Source organism: Phoxinus phoxinus (assembly GCF_949152265.1).
Source record: "Phoxinus phoxinus genome assembly, chromosome: 1".
NCBI lineage: Eukaryota > Metazoa > Chordata > Actinopteri > Cypriniformes > Leuciscidae > Phoxinus > Phoxinus phoxinus.
Window position 1 is genome coordinate 25,884,312 of NC_136876.1, and position 15,161 is coordinate 25,899,472.

General features: G+C 41.4%; 1 protein-coding gene across 14 annotated transcripts in view; it reads right to left on the minus strand.

The window, feature by feature from the left end:
- The window catches only part of rbfox1 (RNA binding fox-1 homolog 1), a 295,182-nt gene that overhangs the window by 137,941 nt on the left and 142,080 nt on the right, over positions 1 to 15,161 (minus strand). For 7 of the 14 annotated variants that reach the window (XM_079629415.1, XM_079629416.1, XM_079629422.1 and 4 more), the window contains one exon: positions 10,592 to 10,633. The exons of 2 other annotated variants lie outside the window; for them this stretch is intronic. In XM_079629415.1, coding sequence (XP_079485541.1) covers positions 10,592 to 10,633 — 42 coding nt within the window. Of the gene's footprint in view, positions 1 to 6,716; positions 7,748 to 10,591; positions 10,634 to 12,092; positions 14,184 to 15,161 lie in introns of those variants that run through there. 5 more of the 14 variants (XM_079629414.1, XM_079629432.1, XM_079629429.1 and 2 more) reach the window with 3 other exon arrangements.

Here is a 15,161-nt window from a genome sequence, read left to right on the forward strand (position 1 = left end):
GATCATTAAGTAAGTGTTAAACTTTGTGAACAAATCATTCAAATTGGGTTTGACTCATTCACAAAAACTCTCAAAGGACAGTTAGGGAAGATGTTAACATTTTCAGTGAATAGCACCTTCCAATTTAGTCTGTTCCTCACACAAAGCTTTGGACATTTAAAGATTTGGATTTTGGATAAACAACTTCTACTGTGCTTTTTGTATTTATTTTGGAGCTTGACAACCCTATTCCTCATTCACTTTCATTATACAGAGAAGAGCGGGCAGGGAACAACATGAGGGTGAATAAACAATGACAGAATTATCATTTTTGGCTGAACTAACCCTTTCACATCAATTGTACTGCACCATGTCCCCGTTTGTTCAAACACATAACGTCATTAGCAAAATCATGTTTTTCCCCCCCTCTTCTTTTCGTTCTCTCCTTCCTCATTTTTTCCCTCCTAGTCAAGAGGAAACATTCAATATCAACTAGGTAACTGAACTAGTGTGGGCACCAGAGGCGAGAACACTGCAATTGGTCTGGCCAGAGCTGATATTTGTAGATAAATACCACATCCCCAGAGGTTCTCCTACAGTGAATTATTAGCAAAGCTTCATTGATCTCTCTCAAAATGGCAATAATCTCCAGTTTCATCCGGGCCTTTACTAGGGCTTCAAAGTGCATTAGGCTGCCTGGCTGCAATTGTTATCACAAAGGTGTTTTCCCGGCCTGACCGTTTTATCCGAGAGCGCGAAAAAGTGTAAGGCGCTAAAGTGATTTTCTTCCTCTCTGTGGTATGTGCTGCTGGTGTATTGTATTTTATAGCCCCCAATAAAAATCTCCACTACTGCAAAGCTCTAGACCATATGTGTATAGGCCTGATGCTTTTATGGTGATGATGAATATACTTATGTAATAAAGGCTGTTTATGAAAGAGCTTGTAGTGCTTCTACGTTTTTGTTTTCTTCGGCAGAAAATTTCATTAGGAGGGTAATGATTTCAGAATATCTATAACAAAGCAGACAATCTCTAAAAAATGTCATTGATCCAGGCAAAGTCATCTTTAAATTTCCTCTTATCTTTCTTTGCATTTACGGTTCAATCCCGGAGAGGTTTATATATATATATATATATATATATATATATATATATATATATATATATATATATATATATATATATATATATATATATATATATATATATATATAGCATTTTATAAATCAGATTAAAACTGTCATGGCCACATCACAACCTGGCACGGTGGAATCAGATGAAAGGTTTCAATGACCAATAGGGAGTAAAAAACTTGTGGATTTTGAGCAGTGTAACATAAAAGCATCCAAGCACTGGTTTGATATCTGTCATAGGCATCTGTCATTACAATGATGCCACTTTGATATGTTGCCATCTGTAAAGAACAGCCACCTGTCTCCATCAATCATCATAACAGACCAATGAAAAAAGCCACAAACTGTCATCTCATGACAGCAGATAATGACCAACACAACTGTGCTTTCAGTATTCGTGAATGAACAGGTAATGACATGGCAGGTCATTTGAATCTGTCCTCATGCGCTTGTAATCTAATACCAAACAATGGTGAGTAAACCTCAGAGGCAATATCCTTGAGCGCAGGATGAGTTTGGAAAGAGATTGAGCTCGGGATGGACAACCATGTTGACCAACAGGTGTGACTCTCGAATTGTTCTGTTCATACAACAGCTTGCAGTGAGTCTTCTCTTCTATGTAACCATAGTGGCAGGTGCAGTTTGGTTCACACTGCACAAGTTAACCAAACTCGCTGTCGAAAGTCAAGTGTGAGTAGGGTACAATGGGCTAAATGCACACCCTAAGAAAAATAGTCACATAGTGTATGATTGCAGAAAACATACATGTGTTTGTATTGAGCATTGATGGAGCAACAGATTTTGTGTAAAAAATAAATCATAAAAGTTGTTTGTTTTGTTTAAAAATCGTATAAATGTGGCAAGGTGGGCCTTTTACCCCCTAGGGCAAAAGGCACAAAGTATTGATACAAATACTTTAGCTAAAATAATATGATTTTAATAATGTCCTAGTTAATATTTGTTCAAAACAATCACCTTAGCAAAGTTCGTACTATTTTCTGTTAATTTTGATAAATAAAATAATTCATTTTTTGTTCAATAAATATACATTAAAATAGGTTAATATAAAAATATATTTTTATATAAAGATACAGAAAAAAAAGTATTTAAAATGTAAAGATTCTGAAAGCATTGAATGAGATCCTATAATAATTTAATATAGATTTACAGTAGTAACAATAAATATGATATTTTATTATATGATATGATTAATATCATGCTTTTTTTAAATATGATGGTTTCTTTATAAATATAATGATGACTCTAAAATGGACACCCTATTTAATGTGTTATTTCCCATCTGAATCTAATGTCATGTCAACAAACGGAAAAGTCAGCCAGCTATTTATTATCATGTTAATTATTGTGCCTTTCGCCCCAACAGCAGGGGCGCCTTTTACCCCAGATACCATACTTTTACATATCCTTTCGCTATTGAAAAACTGTTGCTTTAATTTAACCTTGTACTAAACTGAAAATCATTAAAAAGACATTTGTCTCAAAATATATTCAATAATTTTAACGATTAAAACATTACAAATTTTATCAAACTAGCACAGAAGCAACTTTGAGATGCTACCCGCGATCGTGTCAAGGATCAGACAAATTTCCACGTGTATCTTGAAAAGCGGATGTTTTGGAAAGTGCTGCGGCAAGTTTTTGTGCCATAGTGGTAGCCTACTGTAAATTTAAAAGATAGTTTGGTTCTAGAATGTGGTATCACGATACATGGATCGATAGACAGATAGATAGATGGACGACAGACAGACACACTGACACTAGTGCATGCTAGGATACCAGTGGAACCAGACAGGGAGCGCCCGCCCCTCTCTCACACGACTGGGGCTAGTGAGTATAACTCAGAGGAATATAATGAAATATAACACCACTTCTTGTCACAGGTCAGCAACCAAGCCTGCTCGGGGACTGGCATTCCAAATGCCAAAGCCATTCATTATGAAAATGCTATGCATTGATTTGTCATACATTGTAAAACTCTATCAGAAGGGCAATTTTTAAATCTTTGCAGCAATGCCTCAACGGCTGTGGCATTAGCTTTAATGCTATTCAATCGCTCTTGATTTCAGAGCAACTTGCCCAGGCCCTCTGAAACCAGAGACATGCTAGCACTTCAGCACAGTCAATGAAATAAAATAAGACAGGATTGAGTATATTAGATAAGAATTATGATATATAAGCTGCGCTCTACTGCAAGACAGCTAATTAAATAAGAACATATTTGATAGCAACTGACAGTGGAGCGTTCTCACCCAGGTCCCATCATTACTGTCAGGGAGAAAGAGGGAATTAGAAGGTGTATAAATACCATATGGTGTGTGCTGAATTGTCTTGCATTAATGTCAATTATATCCACTGTGAATACATTGAATGATTTTAATGCTCATTTTTATGTTACCCAGCTACATTCATATTCATCTTATGATAGTTCCAACATGCAAATTGGCATAAAAACAAAGGAATTATGGAAAGAAACAGCTAAAGATTCAATAAACTTTATTTTAATGCCCAAATGGTCCACTTACATTTTTCTATCATAGTGAAAGTCTCTCTCACACACATTGACTGCGTCCCAATTCAGAGGCTGCATCCTTCGAAGGCTGCATTCAAAGCCCCAATGCGTCAAAGTGAATTTGAAGCCTCCTTCAAATGCAGCATCGAAACGCGTCCTTTATTTCGCAGGCAATGAAAGATACAATGGATGGATTCTACGCGTACTATACCCCACTGTGACAGCAGGATTTTTTTTAAGAGAAATTGCCGGATTACACTTTTAAATTTAAGTACTGGGTTTCAATTTACCCAAATATCTAACGATACAAATGTAAAAAGAAATATATAAAGCGGTTCAAATGTTGGCATCTGACCAAGATGCGATTTCATATAGATACAGAGTATTAGTTATGAAGTATACTCACTATTGTACAGAAATTGACAAAGATGAACATATTTAGACAGGTTGCGAACCCCGTTTCAGACAGGTTGAATATACCTTGTTACATATTCATGCAGCCTCTGCATTGGGACACAGCTAATTCTTAATCTTTGAAATGATACTTTGCTTCCTATTACAAAATTAAACAAATAGCTTACCCAAGCTTATTTAAAAAAGAAATTATTTAAGTTATTCAAAAACACCAACAAATACCATACAATACGGTAGTACAGTAGTCCAACTGCTGTATGAGCTAAGAACCAACTCAAACGATTGATCTGTTCACTGATTCTGGTCATAGCGGTTCTGTGTCTTAACGACTTTGGTTTGGTCAGTAAATGTTGTATGGAAAAGAGCTTAAATGTTCCACATATAGAAATAGCATTTGGATTCGGATTGACATGACTTGCTATTATGCATATACTGTAAAGTGCCTAACCTTTCAAACTATTTTATTACGCTTGTATAATAAGTGGCATTTTATTCATATAATTACAGTTTAAATTATGGCACTTCAAAAGAAGAATTGAGCACAAGAGCTTCCGATTCTTGCTTTTACAAGTGACGAGTTTACCAAAATATTGGTGTCAAGAAGTGAAGTCGCAATACGTGCCTCCTACACACTGCATGGCCCTGTGGCTCCTCTATTGGTTATCATGGAGGGCAGCCTTTATCAATCAATTGAATAAACTGCTTTCATGGCATCTATTGAAAGACAACTCTGACAAGGGGCTAGAAGTGCCTCCACAGCAGTTTGTTTCAGCAGCAGGGGGGAGTAAATAGTAAGAAAGGCAATAACATCAGCCTGGACAGCACCGCAGCTCTGACTCTGCTGTTTGCTTCAGTCTGTTCTCTACCTCAGTGATTCAATCCTCAGTCTGACGAGTCACAACTGACAGCAGTGCATAAAAGTTCATTTATTTGTTTGAAGACACAATGTTATAGAAGACATGGGGTCTATTTTGCAATTAAGACTTTATCGCCACATCTGACGTATTTGGACGTGGCACAACGCTCTTATGATCTATTTAATTCTGTTAAGATGAAAACCCTGTGGCTGAAAAAGTAACACACGCAATTAATTCTAGTTTACAGCCATACGATCTATGACAAAAGTAATACTGAAGGGTCGGATATAGAGCCTGAATTGGAGTGTCAAATGGCTACCAGAGGCCTCTTAAAAAGAAAAACATGTCACATTCAGCTTAACCCAGAATGCACTCTGGTATCATCCATGTCTCTACAATAGTAGGCCTCTGGACATCATTCTGTCTTTATTATGTAAACTAAAGACTAAAAGTAATAGTGTGTGTGTGTGTGTGTGTGTGTGTGTGTGTGTGTGTGTGTGTGTGTGTGTGTGCGTGACTGTCTGTCTATCTATATTCAGTAACATTTTACAAAATGTTAAAAACAAGATGCATCAGTAATGTTCACTTCAAATGAACCAGCAAAGAAGTGAATTTCTTGTCACAAGCCAACTTAAATTGACGCAAATTAAATATTTAGCAAGAACTGTATACTTTTATACAGCACAGTAATTTCTGCATCTCCTGGGAAATTTCATCCTTGAATCTTTCCTACGAAGCATATTCCTTCCAGACCACCCATGTTCCAATTAAACATTCAATATTCATTTTCTTAATATAGAATTTCAGTTTGCCGTAGATGCATGACTAAGTAACTGGAGATTGTGTTGAGTGTTTATCAAGTCTTTTGATTCTGAGCTCTTCTGACTACTGACAGAGTTTAAGAGCATGTTTGCGCTTTAATTATTAATATTTTAAGAATACTTAAATAAAAGTTCTCATTCGTCTTGCTTAATTTTCTATAACACAAGAAAATGTATTATACTTACTATTATTATTATTATTTATATAATAATTATTATTACCTTGCCTCCATTATTTTGTGGTTAAAAAAAAGAGGTTATTTTATGGATACAAAATCAAGCATGACTCTTAATGGAAAAAAGAAAAGAAAAGAAAAAACCTCCGGCTGACACATTATGTAAAGGATCAACTCGTTCCTTATTTCTATTTTCACTTGAACTGCCCATCAGATTAAGATCTGTTCAAATAAGATTAATTTCCTGATAAACCCTCACAGTGAAGAAGTCATCAGGGTGCTTTAAATTTATTCCATGGGCAATTAAGTGCAGCGAGATTTCCTCAGCTAGGACTGATTTTGAGTGGTAATGGCAGGTGAAGAGACAGATAATGAGCAGGCCAAGACACACACGCTTACAGCTCTCTAAAATGACTTCCTGTGCTTTAACCCTGCAGTTATGAATCAACGTGTCACGCACCGCTTCTCTGACACTCTCTACTCCAAAGAAAGAGTAGTCTCGGCAAGGACGAGATGAGAGAGAGAGATGAAACTTTGAAATGACTGATTGCTAACCGGTATACAAAACACAACACAACACAACAGAGGATATCGCATACAGAGAGGATCAAATGTATTTGGACCGGTGGATTTCCACCCTGCAACCAATTGCTACAAAAATGCTCAGACTATCAGACTCTTCAGAAGAGAAAACAAATAAACATCAATGACGACACACACAACACTTTTGTACGGCACACATGCACAGCGAAGCCTGCAAACACCAACGAACGCGACACAATCGGTCGGGATGGTTGTTACCTACCCACAAATACATCATCATCTTGAGCGAGGAGTCAGGGGCTCTCCGGCAGTGAGGAAACGCTCCCTTACTTATCTTCTTTTAACTTCTCGAGCTCAGCTACGGAAACCCAGATGAATCCTTCTTGTTTCCACTCTCTCAGGCTCACAGTTCTTTTGTATAATTTATTATATCACTATAATAGATCTTATTAAAACTGACACTTGGAGGAAGAAGAAGCTACTTCACAAGGTTTGAGATGCTTCTAGCAGTCTTGTTCTTGCTCTTCTCTTCTTCTTTTTTTTTTCGCTCTTTCTTGCCTTTCCCCACTTGGTCTTCCTCACCCTTTCACTGACAACCCCTGCTTAGGTGCCAATTCCTGACGTATCTATATAATGAGAAGATCCGTGCACCAAGGAAGTCCAGCACAACTGTGCACTCAAAGTGCCAGAGAGAGAGAGAGAGAGAGAGAGAGAGAGAGAGAGAGAGAGAGAGAGAGAGAGAGAGAGAGAGAGAGAGAGAGAGAGAGAGAGAGAGAGAGAGAGAGAGAGCGAGAGAGAGAGAGAGAGAGCGAGCGCGAGTGCAGGGTTCTCTAGCACAGGCTCCTCAAGAAAGGTGCGTGTACGTTAACGCACAGCTGATAGGACGATCCGAAGCAGATTTTCCTCCATACACAAAAAAGGACTTTTCCCTCTAACAAAATGCTGCTCAGATCCTCAGACGCTGTCATCCGTAAGCTGATGCGCAGGGGAAGAGATCAGTGGGAATTCAAAAGGCTCATCTTCTGTCCTGAGGGAAGGTAAGAAGACAACTGACCGGAAAAAAAAATATTAAGCTTGCAACTTTCCTCCAAAAAATACTGCAATCTCAGCTATGTGAGATTCACATAAATACAAAAAGAAATAAAATAAAATACAGGTAAACTACAGTCAAAAATGTCACAATGGGATGAAAAAGAGGTAGAAAGCACCACCCTCTCCTAAATGTGAAGCTTGCACCTGACTCTGCAGCCTGGACGACTTCCCCCCCCTCTTCTTCTCCTCCTCGTCCGGAGTGAATGTGCTGGAGATAAAAGCAGCGAGTACTGGGGCCAAGGCCTTCCCGCTCGGGTTGCTTTGGCTCTGACGCACTGGCTGCCTTCTTACAGCACTTTTCTACAGCCATCTGCTGACTCTACAACGCTACTGCTACTGAGAGACCAGACATGCAGCCAGCCAGCTCAAGCGCATATGAGGCTAAAACTCATTACTACTCTTCAGAACAGGGATGGGGTTTTTAATCAAACACAGGTATTAGAGAAACTCAAGAGTAACAGAAAACAACAACAAAACCTTTTTGTAAATGAATTTCAAACCAAGAGGGGACAAAATGGAAATTTGAGCAAGGTCCATTTTTTTGTTTTATGTGTGTCTGAGACACAAACGCAATGAGATTTGCCAGTGTATTTATGAGGGAAATTAAATTCTGAGGGAAATTTAAATATCAAATCCTCCTCAGGAAGCAATTTGACTCCCCTTTAAAAGGAAAACAATAAAAAAGAAAGTACAACCGTCACAAAGAGAAAGAGAGTGAGTGAGAGTGCCCGAGGAGGACAAATGATTAAGCTAAAGGCTCACTCACACACACACACACACACACACACACACACACACACACACACACACACACACACACACACACACACACACACACACACACACACACACACACACACACACACACACACACACACACACACACACACACACACACACACACACACACACACACACACACACACACACACACACACACACACACACAAAACGTCAGTCACAGCAATTTAAGACACCAATGCTCAAATAAATTACATTTCTTAATGATAATTTGAATAGGGTCATTCCTGTTATGCAGTGTCCTTTGAGCTTTAACTTATTAAATATGCACTGTGTATAAAATATGTGTCGTTTAACTTATGCATTTTAATATTTCGATTTTTAAATATTATGATTTCTGTCATTTTATCTAAAAGCATGGGATGTTTTAGAGTGAAGCACAGCAAAATATCACAAATAAATAAAACACATAACTCATCAAAACCATTGCTATTGATTGTTTGTGCTGTTCCCATTAAAAATGATGTCACTTCCGGGACGATGATTCCATTATGGAACTGGCTTTTGTTAGTTAAAGGGAAATGACAAAAGATGATGAAAAATAAGATTGAGGACACTGGATAAAACAACAAACTGACTTTCAGTATTTCTAAATAAATTGAAGTTTTTTTTATAAATGTAAGAAGTTAAATGAGTTAAATATTTCATTCGATACATTATAAGTGATAGAGTACTGCCTAGCAGGAATGATTGACTTTGAGTGCATTTTCATCAGAATTTAAAGGCTGAACTATCTGACTAAAAACAGAAATATATACCAGACAGTGCTGTGCTCGCTTTTGCAACAAGATGGAACGGTTTTCTTCCGAATGAAACGATTAATACAGAGAAATCCGGTCAATACTCTGAACAACATTCTGAAAGCAATAAATGATTGTTGACATATTAAACAAAGATAAATGGCAGGTACAATGTAAAGCCCATTGTTTGTGCACCCAAGCAAAACGAACATACTTCAGCATACAATTTGGTTAAACCGCTTTACTTCGGGGCAAGAAAGGTCTAATGGTCAAGGAAACTGAGTGCAGCTTACTGACATGTCCATTTACATGGAGCAGACCGATTCAGCTGCCGTCTCCTCGGTCCGATTGTGCCCTTTAACCCAATTAAAAAAAGCTACAAGACTGAAACAGTAGCAGTAAAAGCAGTAGTGCATCTCATTTGTTTGGATTATGACAAAAACATAACCTAAAAGAAAAAAAAGGTAGCATTAGGTTGCCGATTTCCTGTTTAAAAAGTACTAAGTATAACTCTCGATCCTGCTCTTATAATCTAAATTAAAGACAAGCTTCTAAAAAGCACTTCTGAAAAAACTGTCTTCAGATTATTGAGTGAGTCACTAACAAGAGGAAATGAGATGGCAAAGAAATAAGAGAAGTGCTTTTCATGTTTCCAAGAGAAAACACAGCATTGACCTGCTTATTATTATTAGCTTTATTAATATAGCCCACTTTTATTGCTTTTCAATGGAAATTTTAAAAATATATATATATATATTATAATAATCAGGAAAGTAATTGCCAGAAAAAAATGAGAGTGATGGGTGTGTATGAACAGTAAGGTCTGGCAATTAATCATATCAGCCCTATCAGACTTAAAACCCTTCAAGAAAGCATGATAAATTACAGCACTGAGAGAGGACTGCAGCACCTCCGCTCCTGCATCTCTCCCATGATTCTGCACATACACACTGTGTGCTACAGTATGTGAGATCAAGGCAGAGCCATCAGGACACATGGTTATCCCTCCACACAGATACGGTGTGTTTGAAGAAGATGAAGATCTTTGGGAGGGTCTTCATCAGGAGTGAAGCTGACACCTTTGCTACCCTGGCTTTTCAGGCCAGTGAGTGAGCAGGAGGGTTTGAGAGCCACTATTAAAGTTTAATGAGAAGGCAAGGTAAGCTTTGTTGTATTTTTAATATGGACACAGCAGAGTATGAGGGAATAACAGGTTTTGGTTCTGAGACTAAAACTGAAGTTTTTTTTTTTTTTTTGCCTATTGATTTAATATCATCTTCTCAGCCTGAGATGCTGAAATGAACATGAAGGATACACAAGAATTCATTCTAAAGTCATTGTGACGAAATGATTTGTCTTTACATGAATGAATCGCAGTTGTATGATCTTCATGGATTGATTAATTAAAGGTCGATACCAACAACATCCAGAAGCACAACGGCGGCACACACGGAAACACAGACACACACACAACCACACAAAGCGACACAGAAGCATCACTTACCCTGAGTTGGTCCGTATCACAACTCATTGGTTGTCCTGGAATCTGTCAACAGAGACATACAAATTAGAGTAACACATTACACACCAAATACTGCACCTCCCTTCAGTGATTACAAGTCAATCATCTAGAGTGGGCTGAGGGGAGAGAAAATGAGATCTGTCAAAACTGAGGTTTGAGACATGGAACCATGCAAAAGGTGGCGAGAGCAGGGAATAAGACAGGCAAGACATAGTTTCCATGCCAGAAACGGTACACACAACAATATTTTCCTCTTTTTTCCCCTCCAAATAATGGGAGTGGTATAAAGCAAGTGGATCTCAACTGGTTTTGCAAGTGGCGGTATTCAAGAGGCGACCTAATAAGTACCAGAATTGAACAAAATTATTTCTGTGTTAAAATCGCTCGAAATCAAATTACTAGTGAGAATGTGTGTGTGTGTGTGTATGATTTTTAACAGCTATGTTTGTTTTTAAGTATAAAGGTTTAAATGTACATTATTCTGCAATTAAAATATACTGCAGCTTGTAGTATATGTTAGAAAAAAACAAGTAGAAAATACATTTTTAAAGAGTTAGTATAGTTTTTCAGTGTAATACATCAACATTTAAAATATGTGTGTGTATTGAAATGTATTGATATTACCATGAACTGCATAGCACCAATAATATCAAGCTGAACTGAACTTTATAAACTACAATTATTTTCATTTTTCATTAGGGGATGTCAAGCAACCTGTCTATATGCCGGCATCTGCAATTCACAGATGAGACTGATGTGTTTGCCCCAAAATATCATAGTGTGATTGGATGTGTGGCCTTTGATGTCAATAACAATAATATTGGAAGTGTTTTTTTATGAACTAAATATGATTGTGCGGCTTGTACAATACAAACTAATATAATTAAAATAGATCTGCGATTTATTTTTGGTTTCTAACCCACCAGTTGAGACTCACCGCTATAAAAAAAAAAAAAAAATCACATTTAATTCTATTGAGCAGAGTATTTCTACATGCCTTGATGCACAGAGTTTCTCAAACACTAATCAATCACACTCAACCCTCAAAAAGGAGGGGGGGGGGGGAAAGAAAAACATTTCTAATTTTGTTAATGCTTGTTGAGTGTTTGAAAGAGAACTACACAATTAAGAGATTAGGGTCTGGTTACGCTGGGAGGGTTCCTGGATATACCACTAATCTTCCCCTCATGCCTGCCGTCAATACATCCATAATGCACTGGCCAATCTTCATTTAAGAAATAGAATCTGTTACAAACGCTCTCTTCAAATGTAATGATATTAACAGTTCCACTTTCCTCTCAGCCTAAAACACTTAGCTGTTTTTCAAAGTGTGCTCATTTCCCATTAGCCAGGCCACTGAGTGAAGCCGAATAAGATTTTCATCATTTAGTAACTGGACATTGTCACGATCCACACTCAAGGAAACAAGGGTAGATCCAAGTGCAGTAAATGTGTCTTTATTTGAGGGAAATCCGTTACTCACAATCCAGTCCAGGCAGAGGTCATAACCAGAGAAGCAATCCAAAAACATAAAACAAAACAACGGGCAGAAACAGAACTCAGAAGTGGTGTGATATTATACAAGGACTCCGTGACAGACACTAAAACAGACAGGGTATATATACACACACAGAACTAACAATGAAACAGGGAACAGCTGGGAACAATGATGACGGGGAACAGCTGAGTGCAGTGAACAGTGATTAGTGCAGACAAGGATTGTGGGGAATGCAGTTCATAATGTGACAGACACCGTGGGGGACGAGGACCTCTAGTGGATACCCGGGGATACACAACCCAGACACTGTGACATAACCCTCCTCCTACGGAGCGGCTACCAGACGCTCCAAGACATAACAAATAAAACAAGAGTACAGGCGGAAGGTGAAATGGTGGAGGATCAGGGGGCGGGACGGGGGGCCAGGTCCATGGAGGGGAACAGGAACAAGGGGGAACGGCTTAAGCGGCGGCCAGGGCGAAACAGACAGTCCATCGGGCGGCCAGGGCGAAACAGACAGTCCATCGGGCGGCCAGGGCGAAACAGACAGTCCATCGGGCGGCCAGGGAGAAGCAGACAGTCCATCGGGTGGCCACGGCGGTGAAGACCCCTCGGGCGGCCACGGCGGAGAAGACCCCTCGGGTGGCCATGGTGGAGACGACCAGGGTGAAGACGACCACTCGGGCGGCCATGGCGGAGACGACCAGGGTGAAGCCGACCACTCGGGCGGCCATGGCGGAGACGACCAGGGTGAAGACGACCACTCGGGCGGCCATGGCGGTGAAGACCAAGGCGGGACAGGGATCGACCCTGGCTCAGGAACAGTCACAAACACCAGCGGCTCAGGAACTGCAACAGACACCACCGGCTCAGGAACTGCAACAGACACCACCGGCTCAGGAACTGCAACAGACACCACCGGCTCAGGAACTGCAACAGACACCGCCGGCTCAGGAACTGCAACAGACGCCGCCGGCTCAGGAACTGCAACAGACGCCGCCGGCTCAGGAACTGCAACAGACGCCACCGGCTCAGGAACTGCAACAGACGCCACCGGCTCAGGAACTGCAACAGACGCCACCGGCTCAGGAACTGCAACAGACGCCACCGGCTCAGGAACTGCAACAGACGCCACCGGCTCAGGAACTGCAACAGACGCCACCGGCTCAGGAACTGCAACAGACGCCACCGGCTCAGGAACTGCAACAGACGCCACCGGCTCAGGAACTGCAACAGACGCCACCGGCTCCTCAGGAACAGCAACAGACGCCACCGGCTCCTTAGGAACAGCAACAGACGCCACCGGCTCCTCAGGAACAGCAACAGACACCACCGGCTCAGGAACAGCCTCTGGCTGGGCGGAACTCAAGTGCTTCCCCCAAGCGTGCAGAACCGCCAATGAGTAAAACCCAAAGACAGCTCTCCTGGCCGAGGCAGGACTGATGGTGGGCTGTTCGGGGACGGCCTCCGGGACGACAGCGGGCTGTTCCGGCACGGCAGGCGTGACGCGAAGCTCAGGCTCGGCAGGCGTGACGCGAGAAGTTTCTGGCTGGGCGGAACTCATGTGCTTCCTCTGTGCGTGCAGTACAACCACCACATAAAAAAGGAAGACAGCCCTCCTTGCCGTGGCAGGACTAATGGTGTACAGCCCCGGGGCGACCTCCGGGACGACAGCGGGCTGTTCGGGGACGGCCTCCGGGACGACAGCGGGCTGCTCGGAGGGGACGGCCTCCGGGACGACAGCGGGCTGTTCGGGGACGGCCTCCGGGACGACAGCGGGCTGCTCGGAGGGGACGGCCTCCGGGACGACAGCGGGCTGCTCGGAGGGGACGGCCTCAGGGACGACAGCGGGCTGCTCGGAGGGGACGGCCTCCGGGACGACAGCGGGCTGCTCGGAGGGGACGGCCTCCGGGACGACAGCGGGCTGCTCGGAGGGGACGGCCTCCGAGTCCTTGGGGAGGCTGAAGGTCTTCCTCCTCCTCCGCTGTTTCTGGCGGAAATGTTCAGGCTCTGGACTGGACGGGCACCACGGCGAACAGTTCTCTGGGCTGGGCTGAATCAGCGGCGGATGGAACTCTGGGCTGGACCTTACCAACCCAGGGCCGAAGAGGGGCCAGAGTGGAGAACGGTGTCTTGATTCCTCTCGACCACCTCCACTGCGGCCTCCACGGGTCCCGCGAAATTTGACTAATCGGGTCCCCTCAAAAAACTCTCTTCTCTCCCGCTCAGTGGCTGGGGAAGAGACATTGAAAGACATACCGCTGGATCTAGTGTTGACGGAGTCCTTCTGTCACGATCCACACTCAAGGAAACAAGGGTAGATCCAAGTGCAGTAAATGTGTCTTTATTTGAGGGAAATCCGTTACTCACAATCCAGTCCAGGCAGAGGTCATAACCAGAGAAGCAATCCAAAAACATAAAACAAAACAACGGGCAGAAACAGAACTCAGAAGTGGTGTGATATTATACAAGGACTCCGTGACAGACACTAAAACAGACAGGGTATATATACACACACAGAACTAACAATGAAACAGGGAACAGCTGGGAACAATGATGACGGGGAACAGCTGAGTGCAGTGAACAGTGATTAGTGCAGACAAGGATTGTGGGGAATGCAGTTCATAATGTGACAGACACCGTGGGGGACGAGGACCTCTAGTGGATACCCGGGGATACACAACCCAGACACTGTGACAGACATAGCTGCAGAAAGACCCTAAAGAGGATTATGACCCACAGATAGAGGGAATAAAGGCCAGGGAAATTGCTTTGATTTGATATGATATGAGAAAAAAACGGATGCATTAACCTTGTCACCTCAAAATATCTGCGTATCAAATTGGTAGTAAGCCTTCCGCTAGCGGCAACTCGCTGGTTTTTGGCAAACCACTCTTGACCGTAAAACGTTGAGCTTTTATTGTGAAGTTTATATCGTGTGCAAAGTTTTCAATTAATCGTAAAAAAAAAAAAAATCATCAGCATTTTTTTTATCGCACAGTTCAACAAAATGCCCATGAAAGTTTTATGCAAATGAATATCTTTTCCCTGTTA